This window comes from Microcaecilia unicolor, chromosome 8 (genome assembly GCF_901765095.1).
Source record: "Microcaecilia unicolor chromosome 8, aMicUni1.1, whole genome shotgun sequence".
In the NCBI taxonomy this organism is placed as follows: domain Eukaryota; kingdom Metazoa; phylum Chordata; class Amphibia; order Gymnophiona; family Siphonopidae; genus Microcaecilia; species Microcaecilia unicolor.
In genome coordinates this window covers 64,829,613-64,843,338 of record NC_044038.1, presented here as the reverse complement: position 1 = coordinate 64,843,338, position 13,726 = coordinate 64,829,613, and the positions used below count along the sequence as shown (strand labels likewise).

The 13,726-nt window shown below is 44.1% G+C and overlaps 1 protein-coding gene across 2 annotated transcripts in view; it reads right to left on the bottom strand.

The window, feature by feature from the left end:
• The window catches only part of C8H16orf96 (chromosome 8 C16orf96 homolog), a 149,252-nt gene extending 139,769 nt beyond the window's left edge, over window positions 1-9,483 (bottom strand). For both annotated transcript variants that reach the window (XM_030212366.1, XM_030212368.1), the window contains exon 1: window positions 8,964-9,483. In XM_030212366.1, the coding sequence (XP_030068226.1) occupies window positions 8,964-9,383 (420 nt within the window). In that variant the 5' untranslated portion in view covers window positions 9,384-9,483. The remainder of the gene's footprint in view (window positions 1-8,963) is intronic.
• Window positions 9,484-13,726: the final 4,243 nt, after the last annotated feature.

The window sequence follows — 13,726 nt, the reverse complement described above, 5'->3', positions numbered from 1 at the left end:
TTGGTCGTCCCCGCGAAGGAAAGCAGTTGAGGACTCCCAAAATCAGCTTTCGATTATGCCAATTTTGGGCGACCCTGAGAGAAGGACGCCCATCTCCTGATTTGTGTTGGAAGATGGGCGCCCTTCTCTTTCGAAAATAAGCCTGATAGTGCTGCTTTGGATATAGAAGTCCAGATGCACTGACACTTCCCGTACATACATTAAGTGCTGATTAATGAACTTGGAAGGTTTTGAACGACTGTTTCCTGTGCATGTATTTTACAGGGCCCCAAAAAGAATTCCAAAAGAAGGAGACTGCTGAAGACCCAGGAGCTGGAAACAAGAACATTTGAGACTTTGCATTGTTCTTGTCTTATTTTTCTTCCCTGCACATATTTTATTTTGGGTAAATCGGACATAATAGGTGCACACATGCTTTTGTTGCATAAGTTTGGAATGTTTTTGGAGTTTTGGATATCATTCTGATAATAACTTGGGGCATTTTCCCTCTTCCCTCCCCCCTCCTTCCCAGTGGAGAAGTAGCCTAGTGGTTAGTGCAGCAGACCTTAATCCTGGGGGAACTGGGCTCATTCCCACTGCAGGTCCTTGGGCAAGTCACTTAACCCTCCATTACTCCAAGTACAAATAAGTACCTATATATTACTAGTAAACCACTTTGAATGTGGTTGCAAAAATCACAGAAAGGAAGTATATCAAGCCCCATTTCCCTTTCCCATCAATCAGAACCTGTACATTTTGTGTCTATCCTTTTGGGGACCCTATGACAGGGCCTGCAACAGTGAGATCTTCCAACCATGAGCCCTCCGGCTGCCTCTCTGTGTATTCCAAGCCTCATTCTGGTGCTCCAATAGCTGTCTCAGGTAACTTCACGCCTCATTCTGGGGCTCCAATAGCCTCTCTTGGTTTATGCAAAACCTTATTCTGGTGCTTTCAGTGCATTTCATGCCTTACTCTGGCACAAGAAGGTTTAACAACATAGGAGATGGCATGAAATCAAAATGTTGAAGCAAGTTTCTACCAGCAGCCACCATATAAGTGTACCCAAATCAAATCAATTGAAAACTCCCCAAACCTCCCCCCAACTCTCCTCCTAATAGAAAGAATGCAAAACCAAGAAGGTTTAATAAAACAATATAAACCTCACAAGTTTGCTATTGTTTTTCAATAGCATCTGCAAATGCTTTGGGTCACTCAATATGGCGGCAAGCTTCAGTCTACATAAGGGGCCATATAGGCTCATGCCATCTCCTGTCTTATTAAACTTCCTTGCTCTGGCATCCACACTGAGGGGACAGAGGGGACATATACAACAGATGCACCTTGTACAGATATTGCCCCTGCTATGGGGGTACCCTCACCCTACCACAAGCAGCTGCTACAAAAATTTCATAAAACAATACAGGGACTCATCAAAGTGCAGCATAACAGTAACATTAAAATAATAAGAAATCAACCAGGTTATTAAATACACATTGAGGATAAAAGAACAATGAGATATTGCTGTCTGCCTTATATAAACAGGATCTCTGAAACCTCATCATATCAACTCAGACGTACTCACCTTACTCAGACAAAGAGCTATACAAGAATGTAAGACAGCACAGATCTGATAGGGAAATAAAATAAAAACAAAACAGGGAAAGGGGTCTGCAGAAAAATATTTGTGAAAAGACTGCCTGTACCTAAACCAAGGTTGGCAGACTCTACTACTACTAATTATTTCTATAGTGCTACTGGGTGTATGCAATGCTGTACATATTATATGCAGGTACTTTCTCTGTCCCCTAGTAGGCTCACAATCTAACTTTTTATACCTGGGGCAATGGGGGATTGTGACTTGCCCAGGGGCAATGGAGGGCTTGTGACTTGCCCAGGGGTCACAAGGAGCTGCAGCTGGAATTGAACCCAGTTCTCCAGGATCAGCATCTCACTGCACTAACCATTAGGCTACTTCTCCCCCTACATCCCTCTGTAAGTGAATGGGAGTTAAGCAGAGAAAAACACTCCATTGTGTTGAGGGAAGACCTGCAAAGCAAAAAAAAGATGATTGAATATGTTCTTATGTAGAAAACTTCAGTCATTTTGAGGATAGCTGATGGCCTGTAGACAATCCACTATGTCCTTCACTGGGGCAAACCGGGAAGAGCTCTCAACATTTGTGACCTCGAACCATGCAAGGGGGAACATAGGATGTGTGATCCTGTGTTTCTGAAATCTCTTGTAACTTCAAAAATGCTTTGCTATTTCTTGTGGAAGTCCCAGAAAAAAATTGTGGAAAAGAAAATATTTTGTGGTTTGGAAATAAACATTTCCCAGTCTTCTGGGCTGCATCAAAATTTGGATTTTATTGATAAAGCTGTGAGCACCAATGAGGACTGCACACAATAAATTTAGCGTGAAAAACAAAAACGCAAATTCAGAACTTCTATTGCTTTATCAGCAGAAGTATCTATTCTTTGCCTGAGGTGGTGTTTTCTTAATTGCTAAGTTTATTTCCCCCTATTAATCCCCCTGCCACTTTCCCTTGTAGCCCTCTCACCCCAACTTTCCAGCCCCTGAAGTCCCCTCTCTCTCTCTCTCTCCTTCCCCTCCTATGCCTCTGCAACCTCTCACTCACCTTGCGTCTCTCCCCACACATCCCCTGCAGCTCTCTACGTGATTCCTCCATGCCTTCTGCAGCCCTCACTCGCCTTGATTCCCCCATGCCTTCTGCAACACTTTTACTCTTTTGACCCCCCCCACCCCACCACACACACACTCTTTTTGCTTCCCTGTCCTTTCCATCTCCTGCAGCTTCTCCTAGTATTAGGACTAGGTGTATAAGAGTGATTTTCACTCCTTCCTGTTCCATGATATCCCCCATTTCTTCTCCCCTCGTTCCGTTCCTTCCCCTAGTGAAATTTTCTTTTTTTTCTGTTCCCCTTTTTCTGTGCATCCATCCCTATCTTCCTCTGTCCCTTTCTCCCTCTTCTTGATGACATTTTTTTGCCATCTCTCGTAAGTCTCCTTTCCCTCTTCATTCCCCATATTCCCTCATTCTCTATTCCCCTTCTCTCTTCCTAGCACTAATCACTAGATTCCTAACAAACCCCCTCAAAAGAATATATTAACCAGACATACAAGAGATGTCAGAAAACAGCTTTATTTTTTATAAAGCAAATACAAATTAACATTATTTAATATTCTGATGCATTCACATTTATGTAATTGTGCCACAGAATCATGAGAAATCTGCCACAAGAGACCAGGGCCCTCTGAATATGAACTTGTCATTCTCAAAACTTTTATTGGAAAGTCCAACCTGGATTTGGCTAGATGATACTAGTAAGAAGGGGTCTTCTCATGGGAGCACTATCTCCAAATGGATACATTTTGTACATATCATGGCAGTAATGAACTTACTCCCCTGTGTGGGTCAGCTTTGTGAAATTCCTCTTCCATTTGATATTAGGCTTACAAAAGATCTGTTCTCGTTTAGGAAAGTCAGTACTTCATAGCTACTGCAAGCTGCCTTGTATAATTTTACTTAAGATTAGCATGTGGACATTAGTGTATGATATTCAGCGGCATTATCCGGTTAAGCACCTCTGATATCAGCGGATAGTCCCACACCAGCGACCTTAACTGTGCTGCAAGACCCCTTCGTTTTTGGTTACTTTATTTTATATCTTCTTTGTTTGTTGTATTTGTACAACACACTGAGCCCAATTTCTCAATGAGCGGTTTAAAATTCTGAGAGCAGGAGCAAGGTGCTAACAATTGGGGCTGGACAACAGAGGTACTGTATATACTAGAAAATTAACCCATCTGAATATAAACTAAGATAACATATCCCTCCCCCCCCCCCCCCTTTTTTTACGGGAAAATGTAAACTCAAATATAAACCAAGGGTTTACATTCCAGCATTCCTCTTCTTCCATTCTTTCTTCCCTCTCTCCCTCATGATGTCGGCATTCTCCCCTTCCCTCCCTCCCTCCCCAAGGTGTCCCTCATCCTTCTCTGCCTCTCCATCACCCAGAACCGGCAGAGCTCCCACTTATTAACTCCCTCCCTCTCTCCCTCCAAACAAGCACAGCCACTTACTTACACCCTCCCCCCTCCCCAAACAGATGAATCCCCCTTCTGGAACCCACCAGAATGCCTCCCAGGCCTACTGTACTGCCCTGGTGGTTTAGTGACACTTTGGCACAGGAGCAATCCCCACTCACTCCTGCCCATGCCGTCTCAGTAGTAAAAATGGCTGCCACACCCTCTCACAATACTATCACTGGAAGTCACGGCAGCCATTTTTACTATGGCGATGGCAATAGGCAGGAATGATGGGGATCACTCTACCCTATGTGCCACTAGACCACTAAGGCAGTATGGTAGGCCTGGAGGGAGGGGGGTGGGAATCTTATACCGGTGGGTCTTGGAGAGGGTTTCATCTCTTGGGATTATGCATTTATATAGGGTTGTGCAAATGGCGCAACGTTAATATTTTTTTCTTGGTATTGATATGAATGTTGTTCCAGGAAAAGATCTAGATGTCACCATTAACGATACACATGAAATCCTCTACTCAATGTGCACGCAGTGGCTACGAAAGCATATAGAATGTTAGGAATTATTAGGAGGAAAGGAATTGAAAACAAAAATGAGAATTGTTATAAACCCCTTTGTATCACTCCAGTGGTGCAACCGCAACCTTGAATACTGTGTGCAAGTCTGGTCAACACATCTCAACAAAAGATGTAGTGGCAATTAGAAAGTTACAGAGAAACGCGAAGAAATGATAAAGGGCATGAGACGACATTCCTATGAGGAAAGGCTAGAGTGGCTAGGCTTTTCAGCTTGGAGAGAGATGGCTGAGGGGGAGATATGATAAGAGGTATATAAATACTGAGTGGAGTACAAATGGGTAGACATGACTCACTTGTTTTCTCTTTCCAAAAATACTAGGACTAGGGGGGCACGCAATGAAGCTACTAAGTAGTAAATTTAAAACAAACCAGAGAAAATATTTCTTCACTTCACTGTGTAATTAAACTCTGGATATTCGTGCCAGGGAATGTGGTAAAAACAGTTAGCTTAGGAGGGTTTAAAAAGGGTTGGATAATTTCCTAAAGAAAAGTCATAAGCCATTATTAAACTGGACTTGCGGAAAATCCACTGCTTATTTCTAGGATAAGAGCATAAAATCTGTTTTACTGTTCTGGGATATTGCCAGGTACTTGTGACCTGGATTGGCCACTGTTGGAAACAGGGTACTGGCTGTGGACCTTTGGTTGTCCCAGTATGACAATGTTACATCTTATGTTCTCTCATGTTATCATGATAATATATTCCAAATGTCTCATGATCTCTAGTGATATTTGTGGCTGTAAAGCAAGTGCATACTAATAGGTGCCTCAAAATAGAGGAGGTGTAGAAGAAGTAAAACAAGGGGGAAAAAGTTGCAGGTGGCATAAAATCATCACTAGAGAGAAATTTAGAGGGGAGAGGGATTCTATAAATGGCGCCCAGATAGGCACCAGAAAGATCCATGCCAGTTCTATAAGCAACCTTTATAGAATGGCACTTAGCATGGATTCCCATGCTCAGCTTTGGGTGTGAGGACTTACGCTTGCTGAAACCTGATTATAAATTCTGCTGTGCAACCAATGGCAGCTGGCATGTAATGACCCTATTCTATAAAACTGCGCTTACATTTTCATAAGGCCCCTGAACCTGCCATGCCCCCTTTCGAGTTGCATGTGAGACAATTTAGGTGCACAGTGTTATAGAATAGTGCATAGGCAGATCCGTGCGTTAGTCCTAATTAGTGTCCAATTAACATCACTACTTCATTGATAATGGCTTATGAACTAAAGGAACAACATTCATATCATACAATAAAAATATTGTGCACAGAAAAAAAATGTTTGCCATCTGCACAACCCTATATACATATATAATCATGAGGGGCCAAACAATCTGATATGCGCATAAATGTTATTTTCCATGTGCATACAGTACTCAGTCTGGTCTTGTTATAATCTATGCTATTGATATTTCTGTTACTAATGCCCAAAGCTGTAAACTATGCGCATGTTAGCGGAGCATCACAGCACACCTTCTTGCTATTGCACATGTGTCTTTTGCACACAGATTATTTGCATATCATTTGTTACTGCCTCTGTAGTAAAACTTTTTTAGCGTGTGGTTAGGAGCCTATGTTGAAGCTCTTTGCACAGTTCTAATGCACTGCTTAATACATTGGCCCTCTAGAGGAGGGAGCACAGATCACTGGCCCATACTGAGAAGAGGAGGCAGCCAAATGCGAACTGGGAAACCAGGGAGCTGCAGCTCCACAGCTATCCTCGCTAGATAGAAACATAGAAACATGACGGCAGATAAGGGCCAAATGGCCCATCCAGTCTGCCCATCCTCAGTAACCACTAGCTCCTCCTTTTCCTAAGAGATCCCACTTGTCTGTCCCATGCTTTCTTAAATACTATTCTAACACAGTCTTCGTCTCCATGACCTCCTCTGGGAGGCTATTCCACACATCTGCCACCCTTTCCGTGAAGGAGTATTTTCTTAGCCTATTTCCTCTTAATTTCATCCTATGCCCTTTCATTCCGAGGTTTTTTTCATTTGAAAAAGGATCACCTCCTGTATATTTATGCCCCTGAGGCAGTGGAGTTCCTTGGTCGGCTGCCATCCAGGGCGGATCGCCGCTGCGCACCCCCCCCCCCCCCCAGGTGCAGTGTCATCTGTCCTGTCCCCCGGGAGCAGAAGCCCCCCCCCAGGTGCAGCACAACACCTACCCCGGCACAGCATCCCTCCCCGGTACGCCACTGCCCTGAGGTATTTAAACGTCTCTATCATATCGGCTCTCTCCCAGCGTATACATGTTGAGGTTCATGAGCCTGTCCCTATACGATTTATGACAGAGACTGATGACCAATTCTGTAGCCGCCCTCTGGACCAACTCCATCCTGTTCACGTCTTTCCGTAGGTGTGGTCTCAAAAACTGCACACAGTATTCTAAATGGGGCCTCACCAGAGACTTATACAAGAGCTCTATCACCTCTTTTTTCCAGCTGGTCATCCCTCTCCTTATGCACCCAAACATACTTCTGGCTTTGACCTTCACCTTTTCTACCTGTTTGGCCACCTTAAGGGAAAGGACAAAAGGAATTGGGACTTCATATACTGCCTTTCTGTGGTTTTTTGCAACTACATTCAAAGCGGTTTGCACAGTACATACAGGTACTTATTTGTACCTGGGGCAATGGACGGTTAAGTGGCTTGCCCAATGTCACAAGGAGCTACAGTGGCAATCGTACCCAGTTCTCAAGGATCAAAATCCGCTGCACTAACCACTAGGCTACTCCTCAGACACGATCACCCCCCAAGTCCCGCTCTTCTTTTGTACACAGAAACACTTCTCCCCCCCTATACTGTATCATTCCCTTGGGTTTTGTGACCCAAGTGCATTTCTTAGCATTAAATCTTAGTTGACAATTTTTGGACCACTTTTCAAGTTTTGCTAGATCCTTCCTCATGCTATCCCATACCCTCTGGGATTTCCACTCTATTACAGAGTTTGGTATCATCCGCACAGAGACAAACCTTGCCAGTCAGTCCTTCCGCAATATTACTCACAAAAATGTTAAAAAGAGCAGGCCCGAGGACCAACCCCTGCAGTACACCACTGATAACATCCCTTTCCTCAGAGCAAGCTCCATTTACCACTACCCTCTGTCTCCTTCCACTTAACCAACTTTTAATCCAGTCAGTCACTTTAGGCCCCATACTGATGCATTCAATTTACTTACCAGTAGATCATCTTCAAAGGCCCAAACTAGAACAGGCAACATTAAGCCTTTTATGATGACAGGAACAGCTACAGAACCATCGCACAAGCAGGACAGTAACATAGTTATTCTAATCTAAACTTTGCCAGTGCAGAGAAGGCTGGATGATAAAAAGGTCCCGTGGGTCAGCATTTGCTCATCAACCATTATTATTTCACAGACTCACTCTTTCTCTCTCTGACAGTGTCCTTTTGACAAGGAATTAGGTGTGCAGCAGAAGGAATTATAAGTGTCTAATGAAGAATGCAGTGCAAATACGAAGTCCTGGTTTTACCCTATTGCATGTATGGACTTGCAGGAGCAGTTTCTCTATGAAAAGCTTTTTGCTGTTCTAACTTATCTGGGCACTTACCTTGTCAGTGGACTGAAAATTGCCTCTAACCAGGTAAGTCCTTGCGCCACCTCCAGATTCCCAGGCACTAACTAAATAGTGCCACCAGGTCAAGGTGATTTAATTGGGCAGGAGCCTCTCCAGTCTTGTTTAATCATTTTGAATATCTATCCCAAAATTTATACCCAAGGCACAGCCAAGAAACTTGCCCACAAATACAAGAAACATCAGTTGGAGAAGCAGGATTCAAACCCTATCTTGTAGCCCACTGACCTTACCATTAGGCTACACACTTCCATTTCTTCTAGAAATACCATTGCACAAAAAAGCAGCTCTCCTGGTTAAACGAAGAAGCGAAACCAACTCCTATCTAGTCTATTACATTCCATATTTCATGGTAGGTGCACAGATATCATGAAAAGAATGTTCACTATGTGGCGAAAGGCAGACGCTCTCTTGGCTCCCAAATGAGCATTCCCTGTCTGCATGCATCTGAGGAGGCAGAATCAAAAGTTCAGCCAAACTGATTGTTCCATATTGGTGCCTCTCTATCTTCCATCATTTTTGTCCCCATAGGGCTCTGTAGGGAGTCAAGTGGTAGTGCAGCACGACTTCAAAATATCAAAGTATTTTATCATGTAGGAGTGAGTAGATCTATCAAATTATAAAACAGCAGTAGGCAAATGTGGATGAGAAGCATGTCAACAGCACAAACTCTGGGTCCAGTCACAGCATGCCAAAGTAATGCCCTAAAAAAAGAGGAATGAGAAGAGAAACAAGGAGCTCACCTTTGTAACTCCAGCTTCATTCATTTCAGCCTTCTTCTGAAGCTGAATCATCTGCCACATGTCCTCCACAGGTTTGCTGAAAGACACGCTCTGTTCCAGCAACTTTTCAGAGGAGGGCAGATCGTCCAGGACGGACAACTTCTTCTCCAAGGTGAAGACCCTGTCTTGTATCTGATGGAAGACAGAGGTGGTTTTCTCCACGGGTTTCCCCTCAGTTGCCTTGGAATACACTATGGTGGACGCAGAGGGTTTGAATAACTCTTCTTCATCTGCTGAGATGACCCTCCTCACATCCGATATTTTGAAGTGCTGCAGAAGGCCGTGCAAGAACATGTGCAAGACATTGAAATTAACGGAGCCTAGCTCTGGGGTGCCCAGGGCTAGGTTCACCAGCTCTGCGAAGGACAGAGACAGACTCATGGTGGGTGTCCTGGCAGGACCAGCGGGGGTTGCTGGAGACGGTGCCGGGGCGGCAGAGGCAGCGGATTAATGTGCCTCTGCCATCCTCCCTGGGAGCGTGTGTGTGCGCCCCTGCCGCTTCTCGCCCCACGAGTGCGCTCGCGCTCAGAAAGTTTCTGCCCGTTGCTAGGCGACGCAGGAACGCCTGGAAATGACAGGACACGGGCGGCTTCGGCACGTCTCCGGGTTACCATTCAGTCTCCCCGCCCCGCGGGCACGCGGCGCTGCGTTGCGGCCTCTGCGGCAGAAATGTGAGGACGGTATGGGCAATTGTGGGCTTTGCGGCCTACCTCACAAGGGGGCACAGGTTTAGTTGTACTAGAGGGACACAGAGGCCCTGCGGCTTCGTTGGCCTAGACGTTTCTGATTTAGGGTGAGTTTTCATCTTTTCTGAAAATAAAGTCTTGACTGTACTGCTCACTACCCGAACCCTAAAAATAAACGTGCCTGCTGTTCAGCGCGCGCGAGAGGAAACCCCTGTATTATAAACTGGATATATGTAAAACCGTATACGTTCAACTAAGCAAGCTCAAAACAAATTGCCCCTGGGGACATAGTGAAGCAGTTGGGAGTGCTACTACTACTACTTAACATTTCTAGAGCGCTACTAGGGTTACGCAGCGCTGTACAGTTTAACAAAGAAGCTCAAGCATCCTCAGTAGTAGAACTAGCACCTATGCTTCGAACTGGGAAAAGTGTATACGGAGGACTGGAGGACACTAGCATTGGTTGCCCCACAGATACCCATCGTTCGGGCCTGCCCCCTCCTCCTCTTCACTGCATTCTTCACATCTTTAGCGAAGACCACATATGTATATGCTTGCTAAAGTAATAGTTTTTGTCTATATGGGAAATGCAAGACATTGCCTTTTAGCGGGATCCAGGCGTCACTAGCTTGTATTATTATCAGGGTTTCTTTTTGTGAGGGTATTTTGTAGCTGCACCTTTCAACTTTTTCTAAACCAACCATGTTGAAAAGAAATTATAGAGAAGAAGAGGGATCAATGAAAAGGCACATAAAGTTCAAAAATAGCCCAGCCCCAAACCCAAGTGTTGCCATACTAGGACAAACCGAAGGTCCATCAAGCTCAGCATCCTTTTTCCAGCCTGGAATAGACTCCCTGAGCCAGTACATCAGGCTCAGTCTCTGGCTGTCTTCAAGTCTAGGCTTAAAGCCCACCTCTTTGCTACTGCTTTCCACTCCTAACCATGACTCTCTTACTCAACACCCTCACTTATCACCCCTACCACTGCAATTTCCCCACCCCTAGCTGTCTGTTCATCTGTCCAATTTAGATTGTAAGCTCTGTTGAGCAGGGACTGTCTTTTCATGTTAATTTGTACAGCGCGGCGTAAGTCTAGTAGCACTATATAAATGTTTAATAGTAGTAGTAGTAGTAGTCAGTTCCCAATCCAGGATACAAATACCTTGCAAGATCCCAAAACAGTACAATGCAATTTATGCTGCTTATCCTAGAAATAAGCAATGGATTTTCCCCAAGTCCATCTTAATAATGGCTTATGGGTGATCCAACTTATATGGGTGGCAAAAAGGGAGCAGTAGACACAGAAAAGACCTTCAACCAGATCCACTGGTGGTTCATATTTGCAGTTCTTCAAAAAATTTGGATAGGGCCTTCATACCTATCATGGCTGCGAGCACTGTACTGCTTGCCGGCAGCGCAAAATTAAAATAAATGGATGTTACACAGACATCTTTGTCCAGGGGAGAGGAACTAGGCAGGGATGTCCACTGTCCCCAATTTTATTTGACCTGGTGATGGAACCTTTTGTATAGCGGGTTAGACGGAGGATATTGGGGGGGGTTCTGATAGGCCCCCGTGTGCATAAATATCACTTTTTGCTGATGATGTTATACTGTCAGTTACAAGACCACATGTTTCTCTTGCAGTACTCCTACACAAAATGAAACAGTACGGGTCAGTCTCTGGATTTAAGGCCAATCTAGATAAGACAGGGGCATTAAATATCATACTCGGGGGAGATGAATTGGAGAGAGCTAGGGCCAATTTTCCTTTTAAGTGGTCACTACACATTTGAAGTACCTGGGGGTCAAAATCTCCCCCTCTTTATCTCAGCTTTTTGCCCTAAATTGCATTCCCTTGCTTAAAAGCATTCAGGAGGACATGAGCATTTTCTCCTTATTGGGGCAGGTGGCTATAGTGAAAATGAATATTCTTCCTAGGCTTTTATACTTATTCCAGGCACTGCCAATCCCGGTTTCCAAGACAACAATTAGGAGCTGGCAGAATATGATTTTTAGATTTATAGGAGGGGAATGGAGATTGCACATAGCCATGGAAGTATTACTCATAGATAGCTTGGCGGGCTGGGAATCCCAGACCTTTATGGGGTACTACATGTGTGGGACTGGTGAGTGGAAGCACCCTTGAAACTATATGTACAAATTGAGCAATGCTGTAGCCAAGGGGGCATGCTATCTGAGTTACTATGGTCTCAGGTACAGAGGGGGATGAACCTTAGTTCCAACCCTTATGTTAATCATATATTGCAAACATGGAATCATATGAAACGATCTTTCCAATCCACTCCATTGTACTCCACTATAGCCGCATTAACAGCACTTTTCCCAGATGCTGTACCTGAACAAGTTGCTGTGCTCTCAAGATGGAGATCCAAAGGTATCTCACACATCTCCCAACTCTTTGAAGGTATAATAACTCTGGTATCATTTGAGCAGCCGCAGTCAGCCCATGGGATACAGGGAGGGATTTTTTCTTCTACCTTCAGTGCAGACATAACATTTTGAGTTGCCCCTTTAGAAGTGCCCCAGGTAGAGAGTGGAACCTTCTGGAGCAGGTATGGGATCAACACACCTTGGCCAAAGCCTTATATTGGCTCACTATAAAATCTTGAAAAGTCCTGAATTAGTGAAGCTGCCACATATGTATAAATGGGAAAAGGATATTAATTGTGAGCTTACCATACCCCAGTGGGCCGAGGTAGTACAATATGTAACGTAGAGTAATATTTCTGTAGCAATACAGGAATGTAACTATAAACTTTTAATGCGCTGGTATGTCACACCAGAGCAACTGCACAATATGGGCAGCATGAAAGCTCAGTTATGTTGGCGTGGTTGCTCCACTGGGGGATCATATATGCATATGTGGTGGCATTGTGAGAAGATTCAGCCATTCTGGGAGCAAATAATATAAGTGGCGAATAAACTAGCTGGAACTACAGAGAAACCTATACCTGGCCTATGCCTTCTGTTCTTGGGAGTCGAGGATTTGGCCTGGTGTCCAAAGAAGATAATAATGACTTGTGTAACAGGAGCCTGAGTGGTTGTGACCAGGGATTGGAGAGCAGTTGGCCACCGGGTCTCGGCAGTTGGCATACAAAACTCAGATTCGTCCTACTGCATTGAGGAATAATACACATCAGAAAGATACCTAGACTCGACTTCTTACAACTTGTGATTTACGTTACTGATATTGCCATAATGTTCTAGACTTAAGGGGTTGTTTACTAAAGCTTAGCTCGAGTTATCTGCAGCAGGGCCCATAGGAATAAAATTGGCCCTGCTGCAGATAACTTGAGCTAAGCTTTAGTAAACAGGGGGGTTAATTAGGGGCAGCCACAGGGAGTTAGGAGGGGGAAAGGGGTTCTAATTGTTGGAGTTTTTATACACTGTATTATCAGACTTTTTGTACAGGGTCATGCTTGTATGTGTTATATATATATTTTTGTTACATTTGTACCCCGTGCTTTCCCACTCATGGCAGGCTCAATGTGGCTTACATGGGGCAATGGAGGGTAAGTGACTTGCCCAGAGTCACAAGGAGCTGCTTGTGCCTGAAGTGGGAATCAAACTCAGTTCCTCAGTTCCCCAGGACCAAAGTCCACCATCCTAAACACTAGGCCACTTCTCCACTCTGCTTCATAATTAATAAAAAAATTCTCAAGTAAAAAAACATGGCAAATAATACTAGAGCAATTGCAATTTAGACAAATCGTGAAAGACTCTACACACTCAGCAGGTCACATCTTAAAGGATCTACTACTACTACTACTAGTATATTTATCACATGACTTATTTCAATCACTGATTGTATCCCCTGTTGTTCAAGAAATTCCATGGTCAGATCATGCTTTAGTAATATTAGAATTCCCAAGGAAAGATTTCAAGAGTAAAAAAAGACAGTGAAGTCAAAATGCTACAAACAAGGTCCAAATTTGAGCTGGCAGATCTAAAAGCTTGTCTTGCAGATAAATTCTCAGTCAATATGGACAAGAGTCAAAATGATATGGTTGATCAC